This window comes from Ahaetulla prasina, chromosome 4 (assembly GCF_028640845.1).
Source record: "Ahaetulla prasina isolate Xishuangbanna chromosome 4, ASM2864084v1, whole genome shotgun sequence".
NCBI lineage: Eukaryota > Metazoa > Chordata > Lepidosauria > Squamata > Colubridae > Ahaetulla > Ahaetulla prasina.
The window spans coordinates 59,342,045-59,356,987 of NC_080542.1; the positions used below are offsets into that span (position 1 = coordinate 59,342,045).

The window sequence follows — 14,943 nt, forward strand, 5'->3', positions numbered from 1 at the left end:
GGTTTCCCCAACACCCGCCCTACCCTCCCACCCCTTAAAATGCCCTATCTAAAACCCCAAAGGCTCTTCCTCTTCGCATGCCACCTCTGTGGATCCCAAGATCCGTCATTGAGGCCGGCCCTTGGTAATAAAGCAGGCCATTCCTGCGAGGCCGGGGCACCTCGCAGGCGCAAGAGTTCCTGTACCGAATAACATAGGCGAATCGTGAAATAATACTACTTCGCTAGGGGAAAACAGTCGCCGGGAGATGATCATTGTCCAGGATGGCAGAATATTAGTCCATAGTGCTTCACACGGATACCCATCGTCCGATGGTGGCTAATAATGATAATAAATAGGCTAAAGATGGAAAGATGGAAAAAATAGCCCAGTCCAAAAATCCATGGGGGAAAACGAGGTGGGTGGGCAGATCTTCTACCACCCTCGGCATTGTCTACAGCTGTTCCTGGGTATATCCACTGCTAGATCTCAAATCGGTCTCCAAGTCTCTTCCACAATAATTCCAAAGAGCAATCCTGGCCAAAGGTCCCAAAAGGCCAGATAAGTGCAGATGACAGTGCACAAATAATAGTGAGAGAAACAGGTCTCAAATGGTCGAGACACCTCCCATAATCACCACGCCAATTCCCTTCATTAAGATGGTTCCCTTCGTTAAGATGGTTAAGATGGTTAAGATGGTTCAAAGATAAAAATCCTCAGGCAAGCCCCAGGCGAGCCCCACATTCCAAAGGCCTGGCCACTCCTCAGATCCAGGGCCTTTCCCAGAAACCGGGCCAGGCCCCTCTGAGGAAGGCCGGCCAGATGTAATAGGCCGTAAATCCCGGATACGGCATAAGTGGGGTAAAAACGTCCTCAGAGCCCCTCCCTGCAGGGAAGGCAGTGGGAAAGCCGGCAACGGAAAAGCCGGTAGTGGAGAAGCCGGTGAAGTCATAACCCCCTTCGTCCCGAAATAACCAGGCTGGGGGGAGAAAACGTACCCAAAGTAGCCAGCGCTCAGCAATCGCAGTCCACAGGCCATGATGGACTGACAGGCCTACGATCCGCGACTGCGGCCTCGCCCCGCACCACGGCCCAGGAAATGGCCGCCGTTCGCCGCTCCCTCACCCGGCCTCGCTCTCGGCAGCCGTGTCACCGAAAAGGCCCGCAGACCTCTCCCACGGCTGCCGAGAAGCTGGCAAAGCGGGCCGGGGGGTATAGACTGCGGCGTCGCCCCGCACCACGGCCCAGGAAATGGCCGCCGTTCGCCGCTCCCTCACCCGGCCTCGCTCTCGGCAGCCGTGTCACCGAAAAGGCCCGCAGACCTCTCCCACGGCTGCCGAGAAGCTGGCAAAGCGGGCCGGGGGGTACAGGCGGCTCGGCTAGCCGTCTGGGTAATGCCATCCCGCGTCGATCATCCCGTCGGCGGCTCCGTTCACCTAGCGAGCCGCCATCTTGCGCATGCGCAGAGCCGTGTTTTGGATTCTGAGCTTGTCTTCTAAGGTGTTGGCTATTCTTCCAGATTAGTGTCATATGCAAATCTGATGAGTTCCCCTTTTATTCTCTCATCTAAATCATTTATGAAGATATTGAAGAGTACTGGGCTTAGGTCAAAACCTTGTGGTACCCCGCTACTTACTTTCCTCCATGTAGATATAGTACCATTAAAGATTACTCATTGAGTATGTTTTGTTAGCCAGTTACTGATCCAATAGAGAATGTTGAAGTGTTCCAATGAGTCTCTCCAATTGGGAACTATGTATTAAAATATGAATGAAACTAAATGGTGGGTGGAAATGGGAACCTTTTTTTCTCAGAATGCATAACAAATTTTGGAAATGGAAACTACCTCTAATTGACGTTATATTCAATAACAGAGGAATAGGTTTCTTGAAACCAGTTTGCAGAGAAAATTGAGTGCAAGGCTAGGTACAAGAGAACAAACAATAGAATTTCAGTTCAGTATTTCAATATTATTCACACATACATACACCGGAATCCAAATAAATATAATAGTAATAACAGCATTCCCAAACACAATGATACAGTAAAACAAACAATACAGTGAAATAAATGTTTCCTTCAGTGTCAGTGTCAGTGTCAGAAAAGCAATTCAGCTTATCAACAATGATTCTGTAGTGAGATTGAATCAAGAACTCTTCATTTCAAGCCACTGTCAATAGAATATATATAGTCAAAACCATATCTCTCTCTGATCAATAATTCATTTTGCATTTGCTGTAGGAAAACAATTTATGCATGTGGAAATGTGTATTACAGTTAGCCAAGAATAGTTGGTTTGTATTCATTGTTATAATTTACTATAATTTATGACTTATGCTAAAACAGAAAAATAACCAAGCATTCTTTGCACGTATAAGTTAGTCCATAAGATTTTTATTTTTCAAAAGTTACAAAAGCTTTTTCATGAACATGTAATATCCTATAATTAGTTGAAACAATTTTTCATAACCTACAAAATTGGTATTCCTTTCTCTTTGCTTAGTATGGTCTGATACTTATGACCAAAATACTTCTTTTTTTTTAGAGTTAATGCATTACTTTTACAATACACTTGATTTTTCAGGTCATTTCACAGCAATGGTTTGGAAGAACACAAAAAAGATGGGAGTTGGAAAAGCAGCTGCAAGTGATGGCTCCACATTTGTAGTGGCTAGATATGAACCTGCTGGCAACATTGTAAACGCTGGGCAATATGAACAAAACGTTTTTCCACCAAAAAAATAATAAATTGTATGGAAAGGAGGCTGTTTTTAACAGGTTATACAAAGAAAACTGGGAATTCACCTGATTACATAGGACAAATCACTGTTGAATGGTACTTTAGTCTTTTAATGATTATTTCAAGAAATGTTTAATGGAGAAGCAGTTCTGCCTACAAAATTAATTCTTGTACAGAACCATGTCTGAAACGCAATGAAAACATTGAAAGACAATGATACAAGCCAACATAAGGAACATACATATCAAGAAATGTAAGAGCAAAATATATTGAAATAACAGTATTCAGATTGTAATATTTTGATATTAAAGTTTGCAAATATATTTTTAGAGCGTTTACATAATTTCATATTTGTACAGAATTCCTTCTCTAGAATATATTTGCAAACTTTAATATCAAAATATTATAATTTTAATACTGTTATTTCAATACATTATATTTTCAAGGATTTATAAAAAGAAGAAAGACTGGTTTTAATTGTTTACAATTAAATGCCCATAGGGATTGATTGTGTTGCAACAGTTTTAAATACATTAGACTGAATGCATATGAAAAATAGCAAATGTCCTAACATAAATTGCATGAAACTATTTATCTGGTGCATCAAGTGTTTGTAGATCAGCATGGACTGGTGTAGTAGGGTTGTAGGCATTCTGAAAATACAACTATTTCCACAGAGCACAAAACTTAGGTATCCATTAGACTCTCATCTGACTTCTTTTTGTGTAAATTGCAAGGTCAGGTTAAATTAATAGTTTTATTTCTCAGTCTGGAAGTTTGCTGAAGCTTACAGAATTATTGTTTAGTAAGCATCTCACCCTCTTTTTATATTGCAAAGACTTTGTGTCAGTGCAGTAAATGGAGAGTGAGGGGCTCCTATTAGGGACAGCTGACAAGACTGGGGAATCGGTTAGTAGTAAATGACGCAGTTGTTGGGGAAGTGCTCCATTGCCACAATAGTCATGGCTTTTGCTTAGAAGTCACACTTGAAAGAAATATTTTAAAAGTCTTTAAAAGGTCGAAAAATTTAAACTCTTCTGATTAGGATAAACAGAGACTGTTAAAATGAATATATTACCCAAGACATTTTTTAAAATTTGAAATGGTGCCAGTTTTATTCCCATGTAAAACTTGGCAAGATTGGCAAAAAACATTCAATAGATTTATATGGAATTGGAGAAAACCTGAAATAAATTTTAAGTTTTTACAGGATGAACCCAATTAGCAAAAGAAAGCTCAGGACAATATTGGTTGGAAACATGAAAAAGGACCTCATGCTAGTAGCTAGGCAATTGACTAATATTGATGATGATGATGATGATATTCCATTCAATCCTGCCTTTGGTTCTTGGAGACTACCTGAACAAGCCCTGCAATTTTCTTGGCAAGGTTTATCAGAAGTAGTTTGCCATTGCCTCCTGAAAAAGTGACTGGTCCAGAGCCCTAAATGGCATGGGTCTAGGCTATTTGAGGAGCTATCTTACTCCAATAAGAATAGCCTGCCCCACCTATTCCAGTAAAAGGAGCCTGATGTGGACCAAGAAATTCTAGCCAGCAATGTCAAAAAAGAGCCTTTTCTACTGTGGCCTCATCCCTGTGAATCATTCTACGATGATCAGAAGCAAGAACTATTCCAACTCTTCAAGCATTCCAGAAGGGTATCAAAACCTGATTTTTTCAGTTGCCTTATAAAGTGTTTACTGCTGGAAGGGTTAACAGAGTAAGAAGAACTATCATCCCAATGTTGTTTGTCTCCTTGGTTCTAGTTTTTTTTAGCGTTTAAATTTTTAAATTATTTTTATACTTTTTAAAAATTTTCTGTAAGCCACCCAAAGTCACTTTATAATTGACAGGGGAAAGGTATAAATATAGCAAACAAACAAACAGTCACCCAGCTGACTTTATGCCCAAATCTGAACTGAAACTCATTTCCTGGTTTCTAGCCTGATGCCTTAACCAACTATATATTATAGTCTAGACCAGAGGCCACCAACCTTTCGGACCTCAGGGACCACTAAATTCATAATTGTAAATCCCACGGACCACTAATATTATCTGCCTAAATGACCGGCTAGGTGGGTGTGGCAAGGTGGTCATGTGACTGGGTGGGCATGGCCAACTCAACATCACAAACGTCGAGGGGCACCTTGCCAGCTTCTACTTGCCACTCCTCACCTGCCCGCCTGGGCTCCTTAGGGCCCCAACAGGAAGTAGTTGCTGGAGCTAAGCAGCCACCATGAGAAAGAATTGGCAAAACAGCTCAGTTCAAATTGGATCTGACTGAGAAGGGAGTTCATCAGAAGCACCTCACTGAGGACTACAAGCATAGGGTTTCCAAGCAGAGGGAAGACCTGCGGGAATGCAAGGCCAGGTACTGGCACCTGGAGGCTCAGCGGACTCAGATGGTCAGCCAGTTCCAGGCCATGATGCTGTCCCACTGGAAAAAGGCCCTTCAGCTCTTTGCCACCAGTGGCACTCCCCTCCAGCCTTCGTCCAAAGCCCCACACCAGGAGGCTGAAGCAGACCCTGAGTCGGAATTTCTGCCCCTCTCCAACCCATACAAAAAGACCCTGAAGGGGGAGACTCTCTGCAGCAACACAAACGTTCATTGCACGTATCCAGCCCAGAGGCCTTAGTTTCAGGACTTTAGTGCAATATAAAAAAATGCAAATAATTTTTCTGGGGACTATCAAAATTTTCTCACGGACCACCGGTGGTCCACGGACCCCCAGTTGGTGACCACTGGTCTAAACTATAAAGATAAAGGTAAAGGTTCCCCTCGCACATACGTGCTAGTCATTGCCGACTCTAGGGGGCAGTGCTCATTCCGTTTCAAAGCCGAAGAGCCAGTGCTGTCCGAAGACGTCTCCATAGTAATGTGGCTGGCATGACTCAATGCCAAAGGTGCAATGAACGGTCTTACCTTCCCACCAAAGGTGGTCCCTATTTTTTTCTACTTGCATTTTTTACATGCTTTTGAAACTGCTAGGTTGGCAGAAGCTGGGACAAGTCATGGGACCTTACCCGTTACACGGCAGTGCTAGGGATTCGAACCGCCGAGCTGCCGACCTTTTGATCGACAAGCTCAATGTCCTAGCCCCTGAGTCACCACATCCCTATGGTCTAAACCAGCGGTTCTCAACCTGTGGTTCGTGACCCCGTTGGGAGTCGAATGACGATTTACCAGGGGTCGTCTAAGACCATCGGAAATATGGGAAGTATACTTACGAGTCGAAAAATTGCGCTCCAATGGTTGACGCCACAAGCCAGCTGCAGACTCTTCAAATCACTAGCCGAATTTGGCTTCAGGCGCGATGAATTAAAAAAGAGAGAAATCTTTGCTCTGATGTCTCCCTCTCAAACCAGCTGCAATCACTCCCAATTGCTAGCCTAATCTGGCTTCAGGCGCAATAAACTTAATAGGGGAGGAGTCTCCGCTTTAATGCCTCCGTCCTCAAGGCAATCGCAAGCAGTTCAGATCACTAGCCAATATGGCTTCAGGCGCGATAAATTCAAAAAAACAGTTTGCCGCTTTTCCCCCCCTTCTGTGGTTCGGGTCGCCACATCGTGGGGAATTGTATTAAAGAGGTTGCAGCACTATAAAGGTTGAGAACCACTGGTCTAAACTATATTACTGTATAATATAGTATGCATATTACTCATCACAGATAACAGAGAAAATGACAAAATAATAGAATGTCAGTTTCTCTCAGATCTAAGCCCAAAGACAACACAGTGAAATCCAATCAAGTTGACACCCCCACCCCACATTTCAAGGTTTAGAGATTGGAGGGTCTAGCCTCAATTTTATAACCTCAAGTGATTTCCTAAGCACCAACTCATAAGGGAGAGCTCCATATCTTTCGTAGGTCTAATCCTCAAGGGGAACAAGGCTACAGACTGGATTTGGAGCTACGGGCTGGATTTGGAGCCTTGATAAGTGCTTCTCCTGTCATAGTTTATCTTCTAGGGTTTTTAGCATCCTGTTAGCTCACTGTACTCTCCCTAATGACTGCAGGTTGTAAGGGGCGTGTAAGCTTTCGGTATCACATAAGGAATGTGTTAAATGATCTGTAAAACAAAATGTTTTCCTCAATCCATGTCCAATGTGCTAGATATCCTTTAGGACGGGACTCAAACTCCTGGCCCATGGGCTGGATGTGTCACACCCTGGCCATGCCCCTGCCCAGTTTAGCGAAGGTGAAAAAAGTCCCTATATTTCATGTGATGCCACCGTGACAATGTGAGTTTGACACCTCTGCTTTAGGAGGTAGTGAGAAGTTTCATATCAGCAAAGAAAGAGTGCTATCTAGTAACTCAGCGGTTCTCAACCTGTGGGTCAGGACCCCATTGGGGTCGAATGACAATTTGCCAGGGGTCACCTAAGACCATTGGAAATATGGGAAGTATACTTGCGAGTGGAAGAATCGCGCTCCAATGGTTGACTCCACAAACCAGCTGCAGGCTCTTCAAATCGCTAGCCGAATTTGGCTTCAGGCGCGATGAATTAAAAAAGAGAAATCTTTGCTCTGATGTCTCCCTCTCAAGCCAGCTGCAATCACTCCCAATCACTAGCCTAATCTGGCTTCAGGGGCGATAAACTTAATAGGGGTGGAGTCTCCACTTTAATGCCTCCGTCCTCAAGGCAATCGCAAGCAGTTCAGATTGCTAGCCAATATGGCTTCAGGCACGATAAATTCAAAACGAAAATAATTTTACGGTTGGGGTCGCCACGTTGTGGGGAATTGTAATAAAGGGGTCGCCACATCATGGGGAATTGTATTAAAGGGGTCGCAGCACTATAAAGGTTGAGAACCACTGTAGTAAGTTGATCTAGTAAGTTGACAGAAGCATGTGCTGGAAGCCCCAAATTTTTCCAAATCTTGAGAGAGGTGTAATATCCTCTCTCCTTACCAATGAGCAAAAAAAAGAAAAGAAAAAAGAAATATTACAAAAATCCTGAAACAGGCACAAAATTGCACCCACAGGAAAATGTATGGATGGAGAAGAAACTGTACTTGAAAAGAAGAGAAGAATTTTACTTAGATGCAAAATTTAATTCTGGTGAACTCAAGTGAATGATACGATTGTCAGCACTATCTTGGGGAGAGAGGAGCGCTTCCCTTTATTAGGTCAAAGAGAAAGGTGACAAATTACACCAACTCGGTATTTAGTCTGTCTTCTTTTGCTTTATATCAACTGCAAATTTATGTTTATAAATGTTTTTTTTAATTTTTCAATATAACTGCAAAGTTTTTTTTAATATTAAGAGCTGCATACTTTTAAAACGATACTTTATGAAATCAGTTGAATGCAATCTGTGTACAAAGGTTTTTTCCTCCAGCCACAAGTTTTTGCATATTTTTAAGGATTATAATCACTCTGAACTGAATTTATATGAATGAATTGAATATGAATTTCTATGTACTGAATAGTCTGAATAAACTGAATGATCATTTATAGACTCTGGCTGCTGCAAGGCAAAGCTTTGTTTATGTTATAGAACCTCTGTTTGTTGCAAGGCAAGGCTTTGTTTCTACTAACCACAAAGCAAAACTGCACATTTAAGTAAGCCTGCAAATGTATTAGAATAGTAAAATTGTGATTTATGAGAATTGTAGAACTGCTCTAAGCTGCCCATAAGATACCGTAGTTTCTATTTCTCTGCAATTATTACTCTAACCTAGCAATAAGACACCCAGTTTCTATTTCTTTACAGTTATGATTCTACCCTGTGGATAATAAAACTATAAAGGCTGCAACATTTTAAAAGGAAAGAATCTCTTCAGTATTATTATAAGCTACTATTTTTTTTAAAAAAAGTTTACATTACTACAAGTTTAAATTACTACAAGCTGATATTTGCTTTTTTTTTCCTTTTTAGCTGAGATTTCCCCCCCCCTTCTCATTGTTTATTCATCTGACAGTCTTTTATACATCTGTGGATTACAAACTATATCTAGAGGATTAAAATTGATGTATAGGAGATTCACTTCACAGAGGAACAGAATCGTCGTTTGTAGAATGGACAATCAATCTAGGGAGGTATTTTGTCTCCCAGGAGCAAAAATCAAAGATGTGACTGAAAGCCTCCCACAGATTTTTATCCCTTTCTTCTCTTCCATGTGGGGACAAATGATATGATAATGAACCTAAAAATAATATAAAGGGACTATACATAAAAACCAAAATGTTAGGAGCACAGGTAGTGTTTTCATCAATAATTCCAAAAAAAGGTCAACACCAATAAGGGAATGGAGATTTTTAGAAATAAAACACTGGTTTAAGAGATGGTGCCATTGAGAGAACTTCAGATTCACGTCTACATAACTTACATGAAGTGCTTCTGGCAGCTGACGGGTTGCACCTCACAAGAACCAGGGAGAATGTATTTGGAAAACTGGGTCAGCTGATTCAAAACTGAGGGGGAGGGTCATCTAATCCCAAGCATAAACCCCAAGACAACTAAACAAGGAGGCAGATAGTGGTGGGAAGGAGGGAAGGAAAAGTCAGATATAATACAAGAAATGTAGTGTTAGAAGAAATAGCCATCTGGGTTCAGTTCCAAGTGGGGATAAAGACACTGAAAACACGGAGGCTGCTTGGAAAGATGGTTTAATGATGGTCAGGATCACATGGCTTGAGATCCTGAACAGAAAAAGTGAGGTGCTGTGCGCACCTGGCTTTATGCTCTCTCTAACTTTGAACTTCCCGGGGCACAGGAAGAGTCCTGATTGGTTGTCAGACTCCCAGGGGGTGGGGGTCTTAGCTAGCCTTGCTGGCTGATATAATCTTCCCAGGTGGTGAGTTTCTCTTGCTAGATGGGTCCTATTGTGCTGCAGATGATGGCCCATTGACAAAGGTGGGGGAGAATGAGTTTCTGCCTCTGGCCTGTTGACAAAGGTGGGAGGAGGCAGGAAGTTACAGGGAGCTGCTTTGTCCTTAAAACATGTTTCTCTTTTTTTTTGGAAAAAGTTTTACAACAACAATTACATTTATTTTTCCCCTCCTTTCCCCCTCCCTCCAAAACCCCCTCTCCCTCCCTCGATTTCCCGGAGCAAACACAAGGTATAGTTCAATGAACAAACAGTCATACATTAAATTTTTAAAATCTAACACAATTATAATCCTCCTCTTTCACATAACCTGACTTCTTCCATTAAGATCAAAAACAACATCCTTCATTCAAAGGCAATCTGAAATTTCTTAATCTGATATCTATTTTGAATATAATCAATCCAATTCTTCCATTCATTTAAATATTTTTCTTGAGTACTGTCTTTCAAGAAGGCTAAGATTTTAGCCATCTCAGCCAAATTAGAAACTTTCAATATCCATTCTTGTATTGTGGGTACTTCTTTTTTCTTCCAATATTGTCCAGTTAACAGTCTTGCTGCTGTTATTAGGTTCAAAATCAATTTCGTCTCAATCACTGTACAGTCTGTTATTATTCCCAAAAGGAAAAATTGCGGCAGGAACTTTATCTTCTTCTTCTTCAAAACATTTTGTATAATCCACCAGATTCTTATCCAGAAAGACTTAATTTTCTTACAAGTCCACCATACATGAAAGTATGTAGCATCATCACAATTACATCTCCAACATTTCGCTTGCATATCTGGATACATACATGATAATTTCTTAGGATCTAAATGCCATCTATAAAACATCTTATAAAAATTTTCCCTTAAATTCTGCACTTGCGTAAATTTAACATTTCTAACCCAAATTTTCTCCCATGTGTCTAACATTATTGGTTCCTGAATATTCTGTGCCCATTTTATCATACAATCCTTTATTAAATCTCTTTAAGAGTCTATTTCTATCAAGACATTATACAATCTCTTTATATGCCCCTGGGTTTGATTTCTAATTTGTTTAACCAAATTTTCTTCATTTTGAATAATACCGATGTTCTGATCTTCTTTCCATTTAGCCTTTAACTGTCCATATTGAAACCAAGTATAATTCCTCCCTTCTTCTTTTAATGTATATAAGGATTTTAGCTGTAAATTTCCCCTCTCATTATATAAACGATCTTTATAAGTAATCAATTCTTGTTCCTGTTCTATATTTATATTCTCTACTGCATGCCGAGGATTTGCCCATATAGGAATTTTATAGTTTAACTTATAATAATATTTTTTCCAGACACGCAAAAGAAATTCTCAACACATGATTCTTAAAAGCTTTATCTATTTTCTTATCATACAATTAATATGCATGCCAACCATATAATAAATCATAACCTTCTATATTCAAAATCCTTTCCTCCGTCAAATTAAACCAATCACTTATTACCGAAAGAACAACTGCTTCATAATACAATTTTAAATTAGGCATTTTTAATCATCCTCTTTTCCGTGTATCTTGCATTATTTTCATTTTAACTCTCGCTTTTTTCCCTTCCCATATAAACTTATTAATTACAATCTGCCATTCTTCCAAATTTTTATCTTTCTTAATTATTGGTATCATCTGAAACAAGAACAAGAATTTAGGCGAAACATTCATTTTTATAGCTGCTATTCTCCCCAACAAAGATAATTGTAATTTTTTCCAAGTATTCATTTCCTTCTGAATTTTTTGTCATAACACATCATAATTATTCTTATACAATTTTACATTTGATGAAGTAAGAAAAACTCCTAAATATTTAACCTTTTTTACAATTTCAAATCCTGTTATTTCCACTAATTTTTCTCTCTGGTTCTTAGTCATATTTTTGGTTATCACTTTTGTTTTATTTTTATTCACTTTAAACCCTGAGACCTTTCCATATTGATTAATTACTTCCAACAAATATACACTTGAATTTATAGGCTGAGTCAACATAACAACCAAATTGTCTGCAAATGCTCTGACTTTGTATTCATGTCTTCTAATTCTAATACCCTCTATCTCCCTTAACTCTCTTGTCTTAAAACATGTTTCTCCATTTCTCATCCAGGGAAATATATTCTGCCTTTTAAATATTTTCTAAAATATTTCATTCTTCTAGGAGGTGGGTGGGTGCTAACTTCCTACAATAGGAAGCATTTCGGGGTCAGCCATAAAGGACTCAGATGCCTGTACACTAATGCTCAAAGTTTGAGGAACAAACAAGATGAAGTATTAATACATGAGGATAGATATGATATAATGGTAATTACCAAACTTGGTGGGATGAAACTTATAACTGGAATGTAATGCTGAAAGGATACAAACTGTTCAAAAGACACATCTAACAAATAGGTTGTGGAATGCATTACATGTAAGAAATCCCTAAACTTCTACAGAAATGCATAAAACTAAGGATGAAAGATTCCTTGAATGTATGTGGTTTAATATAAAAGGGAAAAAAACCAAACCCAGAATGACATTGCCATAGGTGTATTCTACAAGCTACCCAAGCAAGCAGGGGGGAAAAAGAGAACATTTTGCTAATCAGTTAATTAATCTTTGCAGGAAACATACCACAATAGTAATAGAGGATATCAACTACCCTGTCGTTAACAGGGAGACAAACTCTGCATCAAGTGGGAGATCAAATATGTTCCTGACAACCTAATTGACAACTCTGGAAAGAGTGCAGAGAAGAGCAACAAAAATGATTAGGGGGCTGGAGGCTAAAGCATATGAAGAACAGTTACAGGAATTGGGTATGTCAAGTCTAATGAAATTAAGGATTACAGATGACATGATAACAGTGATCCAATATTTGAAGGGTTCCTACAAAGTGGAGGCGATCAAACTATTTTTCAAAGCACCAAAAGGCAAGACAAGAAACAATGGTTAGAAACTAACCAAGGAGAGAAGCAACCTAGAACTAAGAAGAAATTTTCTAATGATAAGACCAATCAATCAATGGAATAGCTTGCCTCTAGGAGTTGTGGGTGCTCCATTACTGGAGGCTTTCAAAAAGAGACTGGATAACCATTTGTCTGAAATGGTATGGGATCTCCTGCTTGAGCAGTGGGTTGGCTAGAAGACTTTTGAAGTCCATTCCAACTCTCCTATGTTCTATACCTGTCTCCTTAGAATGTATCACTTTAGTTAAAAGGGCATATAATTTTTTTGGCAAGATTTTTTTTGGTAAAATATTCATTCTTTAGTGAGAGAGCCTCTATGCTTTAGAGCAGTTGAAAATTCTCTCGTTTGTAAATCAAAAACATTACGAATGTTTGTCATGTTGAAAGCGGTTCTTGGCATAGCTGAATCATGTACATGACATGCATTAAAGCCTTAATAAAAAGTTCTTGAAAAGACATTACGGAAGCATAGTCAAGGTCTCATGGGATTGCAAAGTGTTGTGAAAAGCTAGCAGCTGCCTCAGAAGGAAGTTTCCTTATTATCATCAGGAAGAAGAAAATAATGGCTGATAGAAAGCAGCAGGTGTAGACAATGGTGGCCGAGTGCAGGGTGATCAAAAAGAAAGAGATGGAGGGAGTTATAGGTGAGTGGTGGCAGTTGAAATGCCTACTGCAATTGTAAAAGAGAAAAGCGAATGCAATCTGCCATAAAATGGGTATTTTTTTCTTTTCTTCAAGCCTCCTGTCTTTCTTTAATGTTGTTTTTAATATTCCTAAAAACCTCAGTAATGCAAATCATAGGGGTATGGGAAATCTATTCTGCACAGTATAGTACAGTATAATAAAATTATCCTCATTAAGACTAGAATTTACAATTCTCCAATAGATGGCAGTGTTGCTCTTCAGCCGGAAAGAGATGAGCAGCAACTGTTAACACAGTTTGGTGCCCTCTTTGCTATTTTTTTTTTTTTTAAATCAAAGTTACAAAACAAATACTTTATTATATTTAGATGTCAGTGCTTTCTAGCCGTGGTATTGAAGTCGTCAGAATGCAGTATTGCAAATTAATTCTGCATTCCCACTACCAAGAATCTGATCCCGACTGGCTCAAGGTTGATTCATCTTTTCAAGATTGGTAAAATGAGGACCCAGATTGTTGGGGGCAATATGCTGACTCTGTAACTGTTTAGAGACAGCTGTAAAGCACTATGAAGTGATATATAAGTCTAAGTCTTATTGCCATTCTATTTTTATAAAGCAATATTTTTAAAATTAAGTCATTCCAGTTATAATGTAAAAGTCTGTCATTTCTTATGGACTAGGGGGTATCAAGGTTTCTAGTATATTTATTCTATGGTCACTTCTAACTGAAGATAAAACCCAAGGGTAGGGTTTGTTGAACTATTACAATAGCTTTTTATTCAAGAAGGGCTTGAGCGAAACAAATGTGCTTTTCAAAAATAAGACATATCATTATTTTACATAGTGGGATCATTTCCAAATAAACACACATAAGGTGGTGCCCTTACAAGTTATTTATAAAAACATAGAACCCTAGGAGGTATTTTATGGAGGTATTCCAATCTTTTTTGTTGTTGTTGAAAACTTCCAGCAATGGAGCACCCACAAATCTGGGAGACAAGCTATTCCATTGGTTAATTGCTCTCATTGTCAGGAAATTAATTCTTAGTTCCAGGTAGGTTCACTCATTAACCAGTTCCACCCATTGCTTCTTGTTCTGTCCTCAGGTGCTTTGGAGAATAGGTCGATCCCCCAGCTCTCTGTGGCAGCCCTGTAAATATTGGAAACCTGCTCACTCTTAATACTTCTTTTCATTAGGTTAGACATACCTAATTCCTTTATCCTTCCCCCCCCATGATACAATTTAGCCTTATTACCTGTTATCATCTTTGTTGCTCTTCTTTGCACTTTTTCTAGGGTCTCAGTATCTTTTCTGTATTGTGGTGACCAGAACTAGGCACAATATTTCAAGTGTGGGCTCACTAGTGCAGTATTGACTGGTACTATCACTTCTCGTTATCTTGATTTTATCCCTCAGTTGATCAAGCTTAGGACTACATTAACTTTTTTGGCAGCTGCAGCATATTGCTGGCTCATACTTAAGTGGTGATCCAGGAAGACACCTAGATCTCTCTCACAGTTAATACTGTTTAGCCAGATACCACCTATTCTATATCTATTCATATGTTGTTGTTTTTTTCCTTTCTAGATCATTACTGAACTGCACCTCTTTGGATAGGGCCCAATGCTTTTTGTTTGTTTTGTTTGTTGCTCTTTTTTGAGATTCTGGAAAGAGTGCAGAAAAGAGCAACAAAGTTGATCAGGAGGCCAAAGGCTAAAACTTATGAAGAACAGTTGCAGGAATTGGGTATGTCTAGTGTAGTGAAAAGAAGGACTAAGGATGACATGATA

The 14,943-nt window shown here is 39.4% G+C and overlaps 1 protein-coding gene across 4 annotated transcripts in view; it reads left to right on the forward strand.

The window, feature by feature from the left end:
- The window catches only part of GLIPR2 (GLI pathogenesis related 2), a 110,271-nt gene that overhangs the window by 43,171 nt on the left and 52,157 nt on the right, over positions 1-14,943 (forward strand). For 2 of the 4 annotated variants that reach the window (XM_058180250.1, XM_058180248.1), the window contains exon 5: positions 2,564-6,126. The exons of the other annotated variants lie outside the window; for them this stretch is intronic. In XM_058180250.1, the coding sequence (XP_058036233.1) occupies positions 2,564-2,724 (161 nt within the window). In that variant the 3' untranslated portion in view covers positions 2,725-6,126. Of the gene's footprint in view, positions 1-2,563; positions 6,127-14,943 lie in introns of those variants that run through there. 4 annotated transcript variants of the gene reach the window in all.